This window comes from Rhinatrema bivittatum, chromosome 1, assembly GCF_901001135.1.
Source record: "Rhinatrema bivittatum chromosome 1, aRhiBiv1.1, whole genome shotgun sequence".
In the NCBI taxonomy this organism is placed as follows: Eukaryota; Metazoa; Chordata; class Amphibia; order Gymnophiona; family Rhinatrematidae; genus Rhinatrema; species Rhinatrema bivittatum.
In genome coordinates this window covers 547,803,637-547,823,914 of record NC_042615.1, presented here as the reverse complement: position 1 = coordinate 547,823,914, position 20,278 = coordinate 547,803,637, and the positions used below count along the sequence as shown (strand labels likewise).

The 20,278-nt window shown below is 44.3% G+C and overlaps 1 protein-coding gene across 1 annotated transcript in view; it reads right to left on the bottom strand.

Annotated features, from left to right (window-relative positions):
• Window positions 1-20,278, bottom strand: part of PCSK5 (proprotein convertase subtilisin/kexin type 5) — an 893,215-nt gene that overhangs the window by 149,177 nt on the left and 723,760 nt on the right. Inside the window, exon 21 of the mRNA XM_029616187.1 lies at window positions 6,655-6,760. Coding sequence (XP_029472047.1) covers window positions 6,655-6,760 — 106 coding nt within the window. The remainder of the gene's footprint in view (window positions 1-6,654; window positions 6,761-20,278) is intronic.

The window sequence follows — 20,278 nt, the reverse complement described above, 5'->3', positions numbered from 1 at the left end:
CACTTTTCAGTGCTTGTCTTGAATGCAGGGGTACCCGTTTGCCCCCAGGGCCATTTTATCTCAACTCTCTCTTTTTCTCACACCAAACAGATCAGTTTTTTCCAGTAAAGAGGAGGATTTAACCTCTGGGATTCTAAGCTTACAGGGCTGGGCACCAACACACAGTCTCTTGGTCCCTCTGCTATTTCTTTCCCAGATGTATTCACTATTTAGATGTCCTGGCTTTAGGGCACCTCTGATTCCGGACACTCTGTTGGGATGTTCTAAAATAAATATACTGCATCCAGAGCGCACTGAGACATTTTGGTTTCCAGGGCAGACTAGTAATTCAGCACCCTGCAAAAACACCCCAAAGTTGCTGAAAAACTGAACTGGAAACTGCAACACGCATGATTGTATTATGCAGTGCTACAATGGAGAAAAAGAAACATCATTCCTCACAAAAATCAAGCAATAAAATCAAAAGATATAAATCATTCATTATATCAAAACTATAGTAATAAAAATAATAAATATGTCAAAACAACCAGTGAATACAATATCCAATAATTAAAAATTCATATAAATCAGTTCTAATATTTCCCAAACATAATAAAATATTGCAAAACAGCATCCAAAAATGAAAACTAATAAGGATTAAAAAATCTTCCACTCTCAATACCTGGGATCTTTTGATTTCCAGTCACCGTGAGATTGTTGTGGATTGGGGGGAGGGGGACCTCACAAACTTTATTCTCTCTCGCATACACACTTACACATAGTCATTCTTTCATACTCTCCCTCACATGCTCTCACACACACATACTCCCTCTCTCTCTCATACCACATGTTTTTCACTTTCTTTCTCTCTCCCTCACACACATGCAAGTTTTTACACATACATGCAGGTCCATTCTCTCTCTCTTATGCACTTATAGGTTTTCACATAGGCTCTCTGCCTCTCGTACAAGTTTGCTTTCTATCTCTCTCTTACATGCAGGCTCTCTCTCTCATACACACACAGGTTCACTCTCTCTTTTACACATGCAGGCTCTGTTCCTGTCTCATATAGGCATACATATACACGCAGGTTAATTCGCTTTCATACAAACATGCAAACACTCTCTCTCTCTCTCATATATTATTGGCAAAGCCAGAACTGATTTTTTGAGTGGTCCAAGGTTAACATGGGTGGGCAGTAGGTATACAGGTTTGAACCCTACTGGTTGTACTCTTACCCTTAGCATGCACCCTACAATGGATTTCTAAGTAGTCTGCTACAGCTGTTATGCATCATGAGTGAAATGTTAAAATATTTTAACTCATTTATTTCAAGCATTTACCAACATTAAAAGTTTCTTATTAATGTATATTACTTTATTTTACATTTAGTGCACTTTATAAATATGCAAGAAGAATATCATGAAACAAGCAAAGAACATAAACATCAAATCCGATCAATCATGCAATAAAACAAATTATCATGATTTGTTTCATGAACCTTCCAGAAAGGCAGGGATCATAACTACAATAAAATAGCAATAATCATAACAGGTGCAGAGCAGAATTAGAACAGTTCACTAGGGATGTGCATCGTTTTTCTGACGGATGAAAATATCGTACAATATTTTCTAATCCGTCAAGAATCAGAGGGTCCTCGAAAGCGATAGGAAAACCCCATGAATTTTTGTGTGGTTTTCTTATCGTTTGGGGGGGGGGGGGGGGGGGGAGAAAGGGCACACAGAAAAAAAAAACCCAAACCCACCCCGACCCTTTAAATCTAATTATTTAGAATCCCCCACCCTGCTAACCCCCCAAAAAAACTTTCCTAAAGTACCTGGTGGTCCAGCGGGGGTCCCGGGAGCGATCTCCTGCTCTCGGGCCATCGGATGCCACTAATCAAAATGTCACCGATGGCCCTTTGCCCTTATCATGTGACAGGGGCTATCGGTGCCATTGGCCGGCCCCTATCACATGGATGGCCCGCGCCATTTTTTAAGATGGCACCGGCCATCCATTGCTCCTACCATGTGACAGGGGCCGGCCAATGGCACCGATAGCTCCTGTCACATGGTAAGGGCAAAGGGCCATCGGCGTCATTTTGTTTAGTGGCAGCTGACGGCCCAAGAGCGGGAGATCACTCCCAGGACCCTTGCTGGACCACAAGGTACTTTAGGAAAGCTTTTTTTTTTTGGGGGGGGGGGTCGGGAAGGTGGGGGATTCTAAATAAAGATTTAAAGGGTCGGGGTGGGGTTTTTTTTTCAGCTCGGGACAGCTGGAAAAAAAGCTGTCAGAACCACGGGAAACGAAGATTTCCCGTGGTTCTACGAACACGATACCGGAAACGATTCTGGAACCAATTCACATCTCTACAGTTCACATTACAAGCCAACATGCAAAAAAGAATATTTATATTCAAATTCTGGTGTCATCTCCCTCCACTGCTAAACACTTAAAGGTGAATTTAAGAGCCCGATGTACACCAAAATTGAGAGATGCGTGCACCAAATTTTAAAAGCCGCACAGATGTGCATGTATCTCCCGCTGCGTGCACATCTGACTTGATTTTAAAAAAAGGATTGTGGTGTGGGCGCAGTCTTGGTGAGGCAGGACATTTCAGGTGTGACCAAAAGATGTGAGTGTAAATATGTATGCGCCCCAGTGCGCACCTAGGTCCACTGCCACATAACGTTACGTCTGCTATGGAGAAGGTGTAACAAAAACAATAAGTCATTTCTGCAGGCTATCAAACCAGGGGGATTCATTGGACCTAGCTCTTAGATGAGTAAACTGGTGGATGAACTGGTGAAACTGGCAATGGTGTGGACACCGCCCGTTATAAAATATCGTGACTTACACGGTAGAATTTGGATTTGCATGCCTTGATGCATACCCACTTAAAATTGGGCGCACATTAGGGATGTGAATCGGACTTCGGACGATTGAAAATATCGGATGATATTTTCAAAATCGTCAGAAATCGGGGGCTCCCCAAAAACGATAGGAAAACCCCACGATATTGATCGTGGGGGTTCTCTTATCGTTTTGGGGGAGGGCGGGAAAAACGGCACAAAAAACTAACCCCTAAACCCACCCCGACCCTTTAAAACTAATCCCTTAGCTTCCCCTACCCTCCCGACCCCCCAAAACTTTTTACAGGTACCTGGTGGTCCAGTGGGGGTCTCTGGAGCGATCTCCCGCTCCCGGGCAGTCGGATGCCACTAATCAAAATGGCACTGATGGCCCTTTGCCCTTACCATGTGACAGGGTATCCGTGCTATTGGCTGGACCCTGTCACATGGTAGGAGCACTGGATGGCCAGCACCATCTTGTGCTCCTACCATGTGACAGGGGCTGACCAATGGCACCGGTAGCCCCTGTGACATAGTAAGGGCAAAGGCTATCGGCGCCATTTTGAATACTGGCAGCCGACGGTCTGAATGCAGGAGGTCGCTCCCGGACCCCCGCTGGACTTTTAGCAAGTCTTGTGGGGGTCAGGAGGGTCCCCCAAGACTTACCAAAAGCCCCTGGTGGTCCAGCAGGGTTCCGGGAGCGATCTCCTGCACTCGGGCCATCAGCTGCCAATAATCAAAATGGCGCCGATAGCCTTTGCCCTTACTATGTCACAGGGGCTACCGGTGCCATTGGTCAGTCCCTGTCGCGTGGTAGGAGCACAAGATGGCGCGGGCCATCCAGTGCTCCTACCATGTGACAGGGTCCGGCCAATGGCACGGATACCCTGTCACATGGTAAGGGCAAAGGGTCATCGGCGCCATTTTGATTAGTTGCAGCCGACGACTCAGGAGCGGGAGATCGCTCCAGGGACCCCCACTGGACCACCAGGTACCAGTAAAAAGTTTTTTGGGGCGGGGGAAGCTAAGGTATTAGTTTTAAAAGGTCGGGGTAGGTTTTTTATCGGCTCGGGCGCAGCCGATAAACAAAAAAAAGCTCATGCTTTCTCTCACAGGCTCCATCTCACATACACAATCTCTCATTTTCACATGCTGTCCCACACAAGCTCACCCCCACATATACACACACACAAGCTCTCTCTCTTACTTGCTCTCTCTCTCTCTCACACACACACACACACACACACACACTCCCCCTCTCTCACATACACACACGCTGATTCTCCGGCTCTTCTTTGATTGGGATCCACTGCCAGGACCAGGCCCTCCTCTTCACTTTGGCCACATAGCAGATTTGGAACTGCCGGATGGCCCGTAATTTCTTCCTTTTCCTGGCTGCCAGTATGTTGAAGCCTGATGGGTGGTCCCACAGCCTCCTCCAAACTTTGGCCACCAAATCTTCTACAATGGAAGAGCCAGAGGGAGGCAACCAGCACGGCACAGAGATGGCAAGGTTTCAATGCCCTATTGGTTGGCGCCCTGGGCAACTGACTAGTTGGCCCACTCCTTAATTCGGCCCTGACTGCAACCAAAATAGTTCAAGACCAATTAGCAACAAAAATTCTCCAATTGATCTTCTTACAAAAAGTCCAAAAGTACTACTTGTATCAGACCTGCAAAGCTGAGTAGGTGTCCCTTTGGATGGCAGACACTAGGAAACAAACCCAACACTCCTAAATGATAGAGAGTGGGCTCCTAGTGTGAGGACTGCAATCTCCTATCTCTGTCTCTCGTGTTATTCTGGACATCTGGGTTTGAAAGTCCCAAAATAGCAAAAACCAAATTCTTTTCTCCAAGCAGGAACTGGTGGCAACAATTTTTCCCAATAAAACAGGAACAAAACTCTTAAAATCTGCAGCTCTTTTCCTTTTCTCTTATCTGCTATCAAGACGCTGCTGTCCCCTCCATCGTTGGTCAGGCAATCACAGGTTTTTTTTTTTACCCTGACTTCCTCCAGGAAGGGAGGAAAATCTTCCTGAAGCAGGGCTAGGCTCCACACAAAAATCCAAAACTCCTCCAAAAAACATACTCACAGAAACTCTTCTTCCACTCCACTTCCAGTGACACTCCCTGCCAGACTGTAGGGTGCAGGGCCGGGATGATGACTTCTTCCCTGAGTACCAGACAGTGGGGCCCAAATATGGGAAACACTTCAGCAAAACTCTTCAGCTTCCTAGAACTCCAACAAAACCTGCCACAATGCTCCTGAAGCTGCTGACCAATCCAGGCATCCTCAAGGAGGTGCCTGCAAGGGGCGGGCTGCAAACTCCTATCTCCTACTTAATCCTAATTTAGGACTTAATCTAGGGATAAAATAGCTAGTGGAGGAACAACCCTGTCTGAGTCACTAACCTGCGGTACTTGGTACCACAGTTTAATAAATCCCATAGGAATACAGCCAGGAAAAATATTGTGGTGAAGTCAGCCCTGTGCAATGTCAACTCCACATTCCTGGGATACCATCTTTTAAAGGAACTGTGCAGCCCGCATACTTCACCTTCCCATTGTAGTGACAAAATTAGCGGGATTCTAGTCAGACCTCTCTCTCCCTGCACCCCCCTGAGATAGTCAAACTTGTTAAAACATTTTAAAAAACGTTAAGTGTTCTAGCCCTGATGCCACACTCCTGATCCCAAGCCCCACCTCCAGGCCCTCCTTGCCCCCTGACCCTTAACTCCCCTGACCAGTAACCTCACTTTCCTTGATTAAAAAAAGCTTTCCTTCCCTGGTATTGAGATTGAAGTTCTGTTCACAAAACAAGTGCAGGGTCTGGGGTCATCATAACTGATGATATGAAGGAAGCCAAACACGTGGATAAAACAGCAGAAAAATTGGGTACACAGGGAGAAGGAGTAGCCAGCAGGAAAAAGGAAGAGATAATGCCTCTGTCTCTGGTGAGACCTCATTTGAACTTGAAGTACTGTTTATAATTCTGGAGGCCACACCTTCAAAAGCATATAAACTGAATAGCGTCTGTCCAGAGTGCAGCTACTAAAATGATTAGAGTCCTTCATAATAAAGCATATGGGGTTAACATTATAGATCTAAACACATATACCTGGAGGAAAGGAGAGAAAGGGGGGAGACATGAGAGAGACATTTAAATACCTCCATGGAATAAATGCATTGGAGTTGGGTCACTTTCAACAGAAAGGGGGCTATGGAATGAGGGGGTTGACTCTGGAGTAATCTAAGGCAAAGGGTTTTTTTTGTTTTCTTTTACAGAAAGGGTTGAGACTGCATGGAACAGCCTCCCTATGGATGGTGGAGATGAGGACTGTATCTGAATTCATGAAAGCAAGGAACAAGCACAGAGGATCTCTGAGAGAGAGGAAGGGACCCATCAAGCTCAACAGGAGATGGGCTGTATGGTCTTTATCTGCCGCCATGTTCTCTGTTTTAGTAAAACATTTAAAAAAATAAAAATTTTAAAAAAAGTTTTTAGGCTCAAGTCACTGGAGACTGATTTCTGGCACTCCCCATTCCCAGCTAGCATGTCTACTCAGGGGACCCTTCATTGGCCTGAGAAATTGCAGGGTTACAACACACAGTGATACGGCTTGAGCCTAAAAATGTTTTATTTTTTGTTTGTTTTTTTAAATGTTTTACTGAAACAGAGAACATGGCGCGGCAGATTGCTTTTGTTTTATTTGAATATTAGCTGGGTTTTCAGATATCATGCCTGACTAGATTCCCTTCTGGCTCCAACATTGCTTGATTAATACAACAATGTCAGTAAACTGCCACTAAAAATATCACTTACCTGGTGATGGCACAACCAATACAGTCACTTTTGGACGGTCCTGTACACTTCAAGCAGGATGCGTCACAGTATCGGCAGCGTCCAGAATCATCATGAAAGTATTCCCCTGGAAAACAAGAAGCGAAGAGTGTACCTCAGACTGACATGGAGAGTTCAAGCAGCTCTGCTAGAGAGGGTTTTGTCTTGGGTGTTTTTTAGTAATAATCATAAAAAAAAAAAAGAATGAAACAGATGTTTGAGTGCTATTCCCCCCCCCGTTTCAGAAGGCATAATCGAGCGAGAGCAACTGACAGCTGAGGCACGAGCATTGAAATATCCCATCAACACCGGGCGATCGATTTTCAAAGCCATTTCGGTACAACAGAGCTTTCGGAAATGTGCCCTTGCTGTGCGAGGATAAACTTACGCTTGCTCTGCCATTTCAGACACAAATTTATCCTCAATGTGAAGGGGCACGTTCCTGGGGAGGGGGAGGGGTTGGAGAGAGGCTTGCACTTAGGTGTCCGCTTTTGCATTAAGAACATAAGAAATTGCCAGGCTGGGTCAGACCAAGGGTCCATCAAGCCCAGCATACTGTTTCCAACAGAGGCCAAACCAGGCCACAAGAACCTGGCAATTATTTATTTTATTTTTATTTATTTAAAATTTTTTATATACCGACATTCATCCAGGATATCACATCGGTTTACAGTGTAACACAAACAAACGCCAGGCATGGCGCTTTACATTGAACAAATAAAACAAGTTAACAAATGAATAAATGAGGGTGTGAATAACAAGGGGAAATTTGCATTAAATAATCAACGAGGTTTGTAAATATATACATATGTACAGAAGGAAGACACTAAGAGATAAGCAGTTTAGGGGTGCTAGGAGGAGAGGGGGGGAGTGGCGAGCAGAGGGAAACACTAAGAAGATCCCATGCTACTGATGCAATTAATAGCAGTGGTTATTCCCTAAGTAAACTTGATTAATAGCCGATAATGGACTTCTCTTCCAAGAACTTATCCAAACCTTTTTTGAACCCAGCTACACTAACTTCACTAATCACATCCTCTGGCAACAAATTCCAGAGCTTTATTGTGCGTTGAGTGAAAAAGAAATTTCTCCGATTAGTCTTAAATGTGCTACTTGCTAACTTCATGGAATGCCCTCTAGTCCTTCTATTATTCAAAAGTGTAAATAACCGAGTCACATCTACTTGCTCAAGACCTCTCATGATCTTATAGACCTCTATCATATCCCTCCTCAGCCTTCTCTTCTCTAAGCTGAACAGCCCTAACACCTCTTCAGCCTTTCCTCATAGGGTTGCTGTTCCATTCCCTTTATCATTTTGGATGCCCTTCTCTGTACCTTCTCCATCGCAACGATATCTTTTTTGAGATGGGGCGACCACCATGGAGCGATATAGAGGCATTGTGACATTTTCCTTTTTATTAACCATTCCCTTCCTAATAATTCCAAACATTCTGTTTGCTTTTTTGACTGCTGCAGCACACTGAGCCAACGATTTTAAAGTATTATCCACTATGATGCCTAGATCTTTTTCCTGGGTGGTAGTTCCTAATATGGAGCCTAACATCATGTAACTACAGCAAGGGTTATTTTTCCCTATATACAACACCTTGCACTTGTCCACATTAAATTTATCTACAATTTGGATGCCCAATCTTCCAGTCTTGCAAGGTCCTCCTGTAATGTATCACAGTCTGCTTGTGATTTAACTACTCTGAATAATTTTGTATCATCCGCAAATTTGATAACCTCACTCGTCGTATTCCTTTCCAGATCATTTATATATATATTGAAAAGCACCGGTCCAAGTACAGATCCCTGAGGCACTCCACTGTTTACCCTTTTCCAATGAGAAAATTGACCATTTAATCCTACTCTCTGTTTCCTGTCTTTTAACCAGTTTGTAATCCACGAAAGGCCATCGCTTCCTATCCCATGACTTTTTATTTTTCGTAGAAGCCTCTCATGAGGGACTTTGTCAAATGCCTACAGGCTCACCTTTATCCACATGTTTATTAACCTCTTCAAAAAATGAAGCAGATTTGTTACGCAAGACTTCCCTTGGGTAAATTCATGTTGGCTGTGTCCCATTAAACCATGTCTTTCTATATGCTCTACAATTTTGATCTTGATCTTGAGAATAGTTTCCACTATTTTTCCCGGCACTGAAGTCAGGCTTACTGGTCTATATTTACCCGGATTGCTCCTGGAGCCTATTTTAAATATTGGGGTTACATTGGCCACCCTCCAGTCTTCAGGTACAATGGATGATTTTAATGATAGATTACAAATTTTAACTAATAGATCAGAAATTTCATTTTTTAGTTCCTTTAGTACCCTAGGATGCATACCATCCGGTCCAGGTGATTTGCTACTCTTTAGTTTGTCAATCTGGCCTACTACATCGTCCAGGTTCACAGTGATTTCGTTCAGTTCGTCTGACTCATCACCGCTGAAAACCATCTCCGGAACTGGTATCTCCCCAACATCCTCATTAGTAAACTCGGAAGCAAAGAATTAATTTAGTCTTTCTACAATGGCCTTATCTTCCCTAAGAGCCCCCCCTTTAACCCCTCAGTCATCTAATGGTCCAACTGACTCCCTCACAGGTTTCTTGCTTCAGATATATTTTAACAAGTTTTTATTATGAGTTTTTGCCTTTATGGCCAACTTCATTTCAAATTCTCTCTTCGCCTGTCTTATCAATGTTTCACACTTAACTTGACAATGCTAATGTTTTATCCTATTTTCTTCAGATGGATCCTTCTTCCAATTTTTGAAAGATTTTTTTTGGCTAAAATAGCCTCTTTCACCTCACCTTTTAACCATTTTCAACAGCTTGTGTTGCATTTTTTTTATTTTTTTGTCAGAAAAGCTACCCGAGCAAATGAGTAGATGTGAATGCACATGGGCAGTTTTCCTGGAATAATTTTCATAGTGAAAGTAAGTGTGCCTTTTCACTATGAAAACTGTTGCAAAAAAACCGCCCAATGTGAACAGAGAGAAAATTACCCCCAAAGAGGAAACATCAGCTTCTTAGCAGTTACCTCTTCACTAATGCTTACTCATAGACTTCAGCAAACACAAGTCGATAAAATGCTTGCTTTAGGCACAGGGGTCATGCAAGCTGCTCCATACAGTAACAAAAATATATGCAGGAAGAGAGAGAGCTTTTACAACATCCCTGTTCATCTTATATCATAAGGCTTCCCAGGGTTCTCACTACAGTAGAATAAAGAGAAGCAAAAACAAATAATAGATAGGAATACATTAACTCGAGCAACTTACCTCTACTACTACTTAACATTTTTATAGCGCTACATGAGAATGTGTGTCAGTAAGTTAGACTGCATCCATGTATAAATCTTGCTAGGGAAAGATACAATTTTCAGGAGTTGGGTCATAGCATTTTGCCAGTGCTAACCACAGTAGCTTTGACTTATTGTTGGAAGCAAATGAATGCCTTTGGTGAGAAATATGATAAGGCACCAACACCATTATACAGAACTGTTTCAAGACCTAGGCTGACCTACAGCATTTCAGTGCCCAAAAGGTAATCAGGGGTTTAAACTGCTAAAATATTCAGTGAAAGGGAAAACAAAGTTTCTGTTTGCATTTTTATATGGAATGAGGTGGCTGACCACTGTCCCTTTAAGAGAAATTCTGAACATTGTAGCAGTCCACAGGCTGTGATTCAGAAGGCTGTAGGGGGGAGTCAGCCACAGCCAGTTAAACTAGGCTCACAGTAAAATGGGTTTCTGTGCTGTGAGTTTACTTTGCATAACCACAGGGCTCTGTGGAAGCAGCTGCCTGCACTTTCATCTGGGAGCATATTTACAGGTGCACTTTTAGCTCCTGCCTGAAGAGAAAATTATGTTATCAGAGCCGAAAGAGAAAACATGGGACATTTGATGTGTGCACGAAGTCTGGGGTTAGGAGACATGAGACACCAGCAGTAGCAGCAGCTCCTGGGAGAGGGGGGAGAGACCAGCTGAGAAGAGTAATCTGGTAAATATAGAGCAATGCTCAGAATGGCTTTATACAAGAGATAAAGAACCAAGTGAATGTACATATGTGCTAATGTGTGCCCTGAAACAGATCTATAAAAGATAAAAAGGTCTATAAATACTATGTAAACAGCCTGTGAAAAGGGGCAGAGTAAAAATTAAGAATCCTAAACCAGTGAAAGTATGCAAGACTGTTTTCTGGGAGAGAGAAATTACTGGGAGAAACCGTTTTTAAACTGTTCCAGAGATATCTTGGGAAGAAAGAGCATTTCAGAGAAGTACATTTCCTGAGACAGCAGCCCAAAGGAGCACTAGAAGGTACAAAGTTTTAAACTCCTAAGAGCAATTATACAGTGGCTAAGTACCTAAAATAAAGGATTCGGATGCTGTGTAGAGAAACCAGATTTACTCAAAGGACTGGAAGCTGTGTGTGTGTATATGTATGTGATATGAAATTTCAAAGTGTAGAGAAAATCTGTGCATGAGTGAGAGAGAGAGTGCAATGCTGGAAAGTAAGACAGGCTACAGAAAGAAATCGGTGCCAGGGACACAACTTTATTTTATTTTCAGACAGAAAGATTCTCAGTAACATATTAGGTATCCTGACCAGTGAGCAGCACACACTCCAGACTGTGGAAGATTACCAGTGCAAGGGAAGGGACAACGTTTCTCTTTTTGAGTTTTTTTTAGCATAGGCAGCCCTGGATTAAGGATATAAGAAAGAATTGCCATACCAGATCACACAAAGGATCCATCAAGACCAGTATTCTGTTTCTAAAAATGGCCAGTCTAGGTCACGAGTACCTGGCAGGATCCCAAAAGATTAATAGTTTCTATGTTGCTTATCCCAGGCATAAACATTGGCTTTCCCCAAGTCTAACTGATTAATAGCTGTTTATGGACTTTTCCTCCAGGAAACTGTCCAAACCATTTTTTTTAAACCCAGCTATACTAACTGCCTTTACCACATCCTCTAGTAATGAATTCCAGAGTTTAATTGTGCACAGAGTGAAAAAAATATTTTCTCCGATTTGTTTTAAAGGTGCTACTCAGAACTTCATGGAGTGGCTCTTAAGTCTTTGTACTTTTTGAAAGAGTAAATAACCAATTCACATTTACCTATTCCACTCCATTCATGATTTTATGGACCGCTATCGTATTTAGGCATAGGCAATACAAGCAATTGCCTTTGGCACAAAATTTTAATAAGTGTTAGAGCACTGGTGATGATTTCCTTTTAATCTAGCTGCATGGCAGTACTAAGAACTTCAACTAAAAGTGCAGAGCCTGTGAGCCAGCTCACGCATTCACAGACCCTTCAGTAGTTCCACCCCCTGCTCCAACAAGGTTTCCTGGTACCTGGGAAGCCCATGGGAAAGGCCCTACACCGATTTCAGTTTAAGTTCTTGGCATTGCTGTGCAGCTGGATTAAAAGGACACCATCAGCAGGCCCAGAAGTGAAAGGATATGGATATGGGAAGTCAAGGGGAAAGAGGAAGGATCTCTGCAGAGTCCCTGCGCCCTCCTATGATTTCTGTAGGAAAGAGAGTGCCGCCCTGATGACGTCTTTGGTGGAGAGGAGAGAGTGAGATGGGGGCCGGCCTCCCCTCAATGCCTATGAGCTCTGAAGTTTTAAATTCCTACCCTGAGTGTAGGGAGTACCAGAAGAAGCCTGAGTGACCAGAAGCCTGAGGATGTGGCTGAGGATCTGAGAAAGCCTGCACCATGGGACCAATATATACTTCATTGGGGCCAGCCAGCAGAGGAGCAGACCACCACCTGCTGAAGAACCCCAATAGAGAGTAATCGTGAGCTTACCTTTTGCATTCAAATTTGCAAAATGCATGGGGTAGATTTTTAAACTTACGCGCGCGTGTCCATGTGCATGCACTTCTCGGCGCGCGCGCACACAGGGACGCAGCAATTTTATAACATACGCGTATTGGCGCGCACGTGTGTTATAAAATATGAGGGGCGCGTGCACATGCACGACGGATTTTAACATCCTCACACGCATGTGCGCATGGCCCTCGACTCGCGCGCACAGGGGGTAAATTTTTAATTTATGTGCGGCAACGCGATAGTTCCTTTTCCCAGTTCTCTCCCAGTCTGCTCCAGTTAAGGAGCGGACTGGGAGGGAACTTTCCAAACCACCTAACTAACCTTCCTCCCTCTTCCCCTCTCCGCCTCCTATTCCTATCCTATCCCCAAAATTTTGTTTTACCCATTGTTCCTCTGCTGGAGCAGTAGGAACTGCTGGCGTGCGCTTCCCTTACTCAGCAGCAAATGGCCGCTGTACCAGCCGCCTCCAACCTCGCCCCTCCCCACCCCCCTTACCTCCCCTTTATCTGGGCCTGGAACGTCAGCGTGGCCGAGCACCTTTGAAAATGCACACAGCGCACGCAAGACCCAGCCATATGCATAACCCCCATTTTTTACATCCATGGAGATTTAAAATTCAGCCGATGGAGACCAATATTCAAAACTACTTAGCCAGATAAGTAGCAATTTATCCAGCTCAGTGGTGGCTGCTGAATATCTGGCTACGTTCAGCAGCTGCCACTTAGCCAAATAATTCACTAATCTGACTAAGTATATAGCTATATAAGTTGAGGGCGGGCAGTGGGTAGATCACAGCGACACTATTTATCTGGTTAACTTAACTGGTTAATAGTGATATTTGTACTTATCCAGTTAAGTTAACCAGATAAGTTAAACCTGCCATAGAGCAGGTCTATCGTAGCTGGATATAACCTATCCCGCTAAGAGGCAACTTTGATGAGAATATTCAACAGCATAGCCGTGCTGCTGAATATCCCATGTAAGTTAGCTGGATAAGACTTTATATCAGTTTATCTTTAAGGCCGGGCCCATAGGGTTACAGAATTATTCTGAAGAGAATAAGGAAATAAACCTCTTAATTTTAATCAGAAGAATTTAAAGAAGTTGGAAAACACATTGGATCATGCTGGACTTATCTGGAGAAGGAAGTCGGAAAACCTGGAACACAAAGTGAAAGAGTTTTCAGAAAAGAACCACAATGGATCAACTTGCACAAAAGCAGTGGTGAGTTTTAAGTACCTAAGCTGATGTTGATGCCTGCCTCTGGCAAATCTGGATAACAAAAGACAGAGGTTAAATTCAGAAAGTGTAACAGGGTACATAACAAGTGTTGTATACAGCTTGTGTGATTTACTTGTAAGAATATTTGATCCTGCAAGATAAGAAATACAAGGAGTCAGGGCCGGTGCTAGGGGATTTGGCACCCTAGGCGAGCCTTCTTCCTTGCGCCGCCCCCCCCCCCCCTCCAGTCTCGGCCCAGACTCCTACCTCATTCTCAATCACGCCCGCTGACTGGGGTTTTCTGGGTCGCGAGCAGATTGGGCACTGCTTGCGGCCTGCCAAATCTCCACTCCTCTTTGCCACCACTTGCGGCCCCATATGGCTCGCACCCAGTGGCGCACCAAGGGTCTCCGGCGCCCAGGGGCCAATCCATTTGTGTGCCACAGAAAATCAGTGGCATCTCTAGACAGAAGAATTTGTTTTGGGTGGGGGGGAGCCAAAATGACATTTCTTCATCACACCCTGCTTTAAAATTGGTTATAAAAAAAAGTGTTGTTAAAAAAAAGTCCAAAGGGTCCTCTGCATTATTTTAAAAAGCTGGCCAGTTTCACACTTCTAGTAAAACTACTATAAAATTATTTGATAGCCTCATTCAACTAATTCTATATGGATTATGAGAGTGAAATCTGGAATTTATAGGAAGGGACAGACTGTCAATACAAATCCTGCACCTCCAGTTCTGTATCTCTGTGCATCCACTGAAATTCCCCCAAACAATGGAGCTTGGATGTTTCCCTTACAGCTCATCATACTAAAAGATATTTTCAAATTCTGGTGTCACCTCACAGCAACAGCAGCACAAACACCTTCCACTGCCAGACACATTGTGAACTAACACAAAGCACCGCAAAAAAGACACCCAAAATCTATACTGCAATCCCATCATAACATAACAGTAATAACACCAAGGACTCAAACAACAATAACCCTACCTGTGAATAAGCAAGGGTAAATATTACACTGGGTCCTAGAATACCAATACACCACCTACTGAGGAAACAAAACAAACCCAATTGCTATAGATCTCTATACAGACACTATATGCAAGCAGAATCTCTCATCATGGTCACACACACAGAGCAGAGACAGACCCTCACCAAATACAGAATACAAAATAAAGGAGCACAAATTAGAAAAAACTGAAATGGAAACCCCAAGAAGCCAGACTCTGTGTATTAGAAATGGAAAAACAGAACAACCATTCCTCATAAAACAAATAAAATCAAGAAACAAAGCATCAGTTATAATAGTAAAACCATACTAATAAAATATTTTAAAACTACTGATAAATAGAATTTCTATTAATTAAAATCATATACATTTTTTACAATTTCCCAAACACCAATAAAATATTTCAAAACAGTACATATATCAAATAACACACAATAATTAAAACTAATAAGGATTTTAAAAAGCCCCTGCTGTCCATACATGGGAGCTCTTGATTTCCAGTCACCCTGATATTGCCGAGGATTAGGAGGTTATCCTCTCTCTCTCACACATACTCACATGTCCATTCTCTCTCACACATACACTGTCACATACATACACAGTCATGCTCTTATACCCAACCATAACCTCTCGCTCTCACAGACACTGACACACTCAGGCTCTAAGGCACTCTCTCCCCCTCCACACACACCCCCACACAAACTCTTACTCCCCTGGATTTTCTCATACACACTCATGCTCTCACTCTCACTGGCTCCCTCACAAACACACAAACACACACTGCCAGGCAAGCTCCCACTCATTCTCACACAGACACACACACACAGGCAAGCTCCTAGTCATTCTCACACTGAACCCCAGGCAGGCTCCCATTCATTTTCACACCACTCCCTCCCCATCCCCCAGGCATGCACACATTCATTCTCACACACACAGACCCCCAGGCAGGCACCAATTTATTCTCACACACACACATACACCACAAACAGGCAGGCACCTATTCTCACACATACAAACCCCAGGAAGACACCCATACATTCTCATTCACAGACACACCCTCAGGCAAGCACCCATGCATTCACACACATACACCGCCAGGTAGACTCCCATTCATACACATGCACACACTAAAGGCAGAGACCCCCTCTCTTTCTTTTGCCAGCAACCTCAGAGCCTCTCTCATTCTTCTGCTGCCACTGTCACTGCTGCTGTATGGCTATTGCGGAGGTGCTGATTGCTGCTATTGGCACTGAAGCACATTCTGCTGCCTCCTCTGTGCAGGCCCCATGGGCTTCCAGTTCCTCTATGCTGATCTCGTACATTGTGAGATCCGCATAGAGAAAGTGCTACTCTTGCACATTCCCAAAGATTACATGTGCCAATGAGTAAAAAGTAATTTATTTCTTTTTACATTTGCTGTCTGATCTTAGTTTTCTAATCGGTTGGTCACAGGCTTTTTTTTTTTCCACCTTCCCTTTCTTATTTTTTTGCCAATTCCTTTTATAACATATTTCTTTTCTCTCCATCTGTCTGCTTCCCTCAAACACACAGTCAGGTTCTCATTCTCACACGCTTTCTCTCTCACACATACACAGGCACTCATTCTCACATGCTGTCCCTCATACAATCATTTATACACAGTCTCTCTCTTGCACATGCTGTCTTGCTCAAGCACAGGTTCTCACTGTCACATGCTCTCTCTCATACAATCATTCCTACACACAGGCTCTCACTGTCACATGCTCTCTCTCATACAATTATTCCTACACACAGGCTCGCACTGTCACATGCTGACTCACACACACACAGGCTCTCTCTCACTCCTACATGCTGTCTTGCTCAAGCACAGGCTCTCACTATCACATGCTGTCTCTCACACACACAGAGGCTCTCCCATGCTGTCTCTGCAAACATTCAGGTCTTCACTCCCACACACACACACACAGTCTCTCAACTCATCTCATACACGCACACATGCACACTGTACAAACCCTCAGTCTCTCTCTCACCTCTGGGCCTCCTCTTCACGGGCCACTGCAGGATGGGCTCTGCAGCGGCCCCGGTCTTCTCCAGCCGCGCGGATCCTCTTCTGCACGTGGCTGATGCTCCTCCTCCTTCCTGCCCGCGCGGCCCCGGCAACATTTTTCTTCCGGGGCCGCGCGGGCAGGAAGGAGGAGAAGTTCCTGCATTGGCTGATGCTCCTCCTCCTTCCTGCCCGCGCGGCCCCGGAAGAAAAATGTTGCCGGAGCCGCGCGGGCAGGAAAGAGGAGGAGCACCAGCATGTTTAGACGCGACTGTACCACGGTCCTGCCGATCTTCTTGCTGTGTGTATCCGGCACACAGCATAGCAGTAGTTCACCGCTCAGCCGCTATTGGGATGACGTCCACCGGCGGCCATTGGCCATCAGCGGCTCGGCGCCCCCTAATGCTCAGCGCCCTAGGCGATCGCCTAGTTCGCCTAGTGCTTCCGCCGGCCCTGCAAGGAGTGACAGCTACAGAGCTAACACAGAAAAAGTGGAAGGAGTACAGAGAGAAACTTACTTCTGAAGAAATATATGAATATAAGCACAGTGAACCCGTATTAAAAAAAAGAAAAGGAGAAAGGTTTTAGCATTTGTTTTTATGTTATTGTTGGATTATAAGTAGGGCTTCTGATTTTAAGTGTGTATAAATTGTAAATTTAGGTTTTTATTTTACAGCTCATTAGGGATTCTTTGTGGGTACCAGAAATTGGTGTTTTCGCGATACTTTTTCTGCTTGAATCAAATATATGCATTTGTGCAGCTGAGACGTCGTTAGCATGGAAAAGGCACAACAACAAAGCAGAGGATCCAGGTTAGGCAAAGGAGGAGTCAGAAAGTACTAGGGGAAGTACTGCTTTTCCACTGCTTATCACCTATTTTATTTTTTCCCACATTGGGAGTGTTTTATTGGAATTTTTCAGTTACAAGAATGAGACGGGATTTAAGGAAGCTGGAAGAGTGGTCAAAGATATGGCAGCTGAGATTCAATGCCAAGAAGTGCAGAGCCATGCATATGGGATGTGGAAATCCTAATGAACTGTATTCGATGGGGGGAGTAGGGCTGATATGTACGGAGCAGGAGAGAGACCTTGGGGTGATAGTGTCTAATGATCTGAAGTCGGCAAAACAATGTGACAAGGTGATATTTATTTATTTATACAGCTTTTTTATACTGTTATAAAGAAAACAAGTTTCTATCTCCACGGTGTACAGGTTAATAATATAAATAAACATAAAATATATATTTGGAATAAAAATTACATAAACCATCCAATAAGATAAAATAATACTAAAAGATATCTAAATTCATTACTTAAAAGAAACAGTAAAAAATAAAACTTATATGACTCAACTTGTATCTTAGAAATCCACCCTGTACGCTTGTTGAAAACACCATGTCTTTAACTCTTTTTTAAATTTACTCAGATTGGGTTGATTTGCGATAGCTAAAGCCAGAAGAATGCTGGGCTGCATGGAGAAAGGAATATCTAGTAAGAGAAAGGAAGTGATGATCCCCTTGTACAGGGCCTTGGTGAGGCCTCACCTGGAGTACTGTGTTCAGTTCTGGAGACCGTATCTCCAAAGGGACAGAGACAGGATGGAGGCAGTCCAGAGAAGGGCGACCAAAAAGGTGGATGGTCTTCATAAAATGACTTATGAGGACAGATTGAAGAACCTAAATATGTACACCCTGCAGGAGAGAAGGAGCAGGGGTGATATGATACAGACTTTCAGATACTTGAAAGGTTTTAATGACCCATGGTCAACAACAAACCTTTTCCATTGGAAAAAAATCAGTAGAACAAGGGGGACACGATTTGAAGCTCCAGGGAGGAAGACTCAGAACCAATGTCAGGAAGTATTTCTTCATGGAGAGGGTGGTGGATGCCTGGAATGCCCTTCCGGAGGAAGTGGTGAAGACAAACTGTGAAGGATTTCAAAGGGGCATGGGATAAACACTGTGGGGCAGATTTTAAAAGCCCTGCGCGCGTAAATTCGGAAGGATTTACACACGCAGGGCACTCGCGCACCTATTTTGCATAGGCCGCCGGCGCGCGTAAGTCCCGGGGCTTTCTAAAAGGGGTGTGTCAGGGTCGTGTCGGGAGCGTGGCCAGAGCGACGCAGCGTTTTGGGGGCAGCGACGCGCGTGACGCGGCGTTTCGGGGGCAGCAACGCAGGCGTGGTTTCAGCCCGGGGGTGTTCCGGGGGCGTGGCTGCGGCCTCTGGACCAGCCCCCGGGACCGTTACACGGAGCAGGGCTGCCGGCCGGCGCGCGCAAAGTTTGCTGACAAAGGTAGGGGGGGGGTTTAGATAGGGCCGGGGGGGTGGGTTAGGGAGGGGAAGGTGGGGGGAGGGTGAAGGAAAGTTCCCTCCGAAGCCGCTCCGAAATTGGAGCGGCCTCGGAGGGAACAGGCAGCGCGCACTGGACTCGGCGCGCGCAGGTTGCACAAATGTGCACCCCCTTGCGCGCTGACCCCGGATTTTATAAGATATGCGCGTATCTTATAAAATCCAGCGTACTTTTGTTCGCGCCTGGTGCATGAACAAAAGTACGCGATCGCGCACATTTTTTAAATCTACCCCTGTGGATCCATAAAGGCTAGAGGATGGGAATGAAGAGAAGAGCCATGGGGGTGGAGTACTGGAATGGAGGCTACTACCTGATGATTACTACCCTTACTCAATAAGTCTTCACAACTCCAACATTGCTCTCTGCTTTAACGGCAAGGGGAAATGTGGAAAAGGGGATTTGCACTCAGATTACAACCAACAAGGACTGAACTTCACAATCTGGGTAAACAAAGTAGCATGGGGGTAGCTTGCTTATTACGGCAGTTACTACCCTAAAGCAATTAAGCCTGATATCACTTTAAATGCATATACAGTCGCTCTCTGCTTCTACGGCAGGGAGAAATGTGGAAAACAGGATTTGCATTCAAACAACCACCAACAAGGACTGAACTTCACAATCTGGGTAAACAAATAAGAGTGGGGGTAGTTTGCTTATTACGGCTGTTACTACCCTAAACCAATTAAGCCTGATACATCACTTTGAATATATATACAGCACTGCTCTTTGCTTCAACGGTAGGGAGAAATATGGAAAACAGGTTTTACATTCAGACAACATCCAACAAGGCATTGATCTGTGCAGTCTGGGTAACCAAGCATTGGGGTAACTTGCTTGATGCAGTGGTTACTACCCTTAACCATTAAGCCTTATGCTCGCCTTTGATGCAATTCCAACATTACTCTCTGCATCAATGACAGGGGATGGCAGGAAATTTGAATCAAACAGTTACCAACAAGGGCCCTGAACTTGGTGGTCGGTGAAACAGATCAGTATGGGAAAATAAGTGTGGGAGCTTGCTGGGCAAAATGGATGGGCCGATTGGTCTTTTTCTGCCGGCATTTCTATGTTTCTAAAATCAGAAGCCCTAATTATATGAATAATGTATCTAGATTTACCTGTTTTCTGAGTGGGAATCTATTTCCAGCACTGAA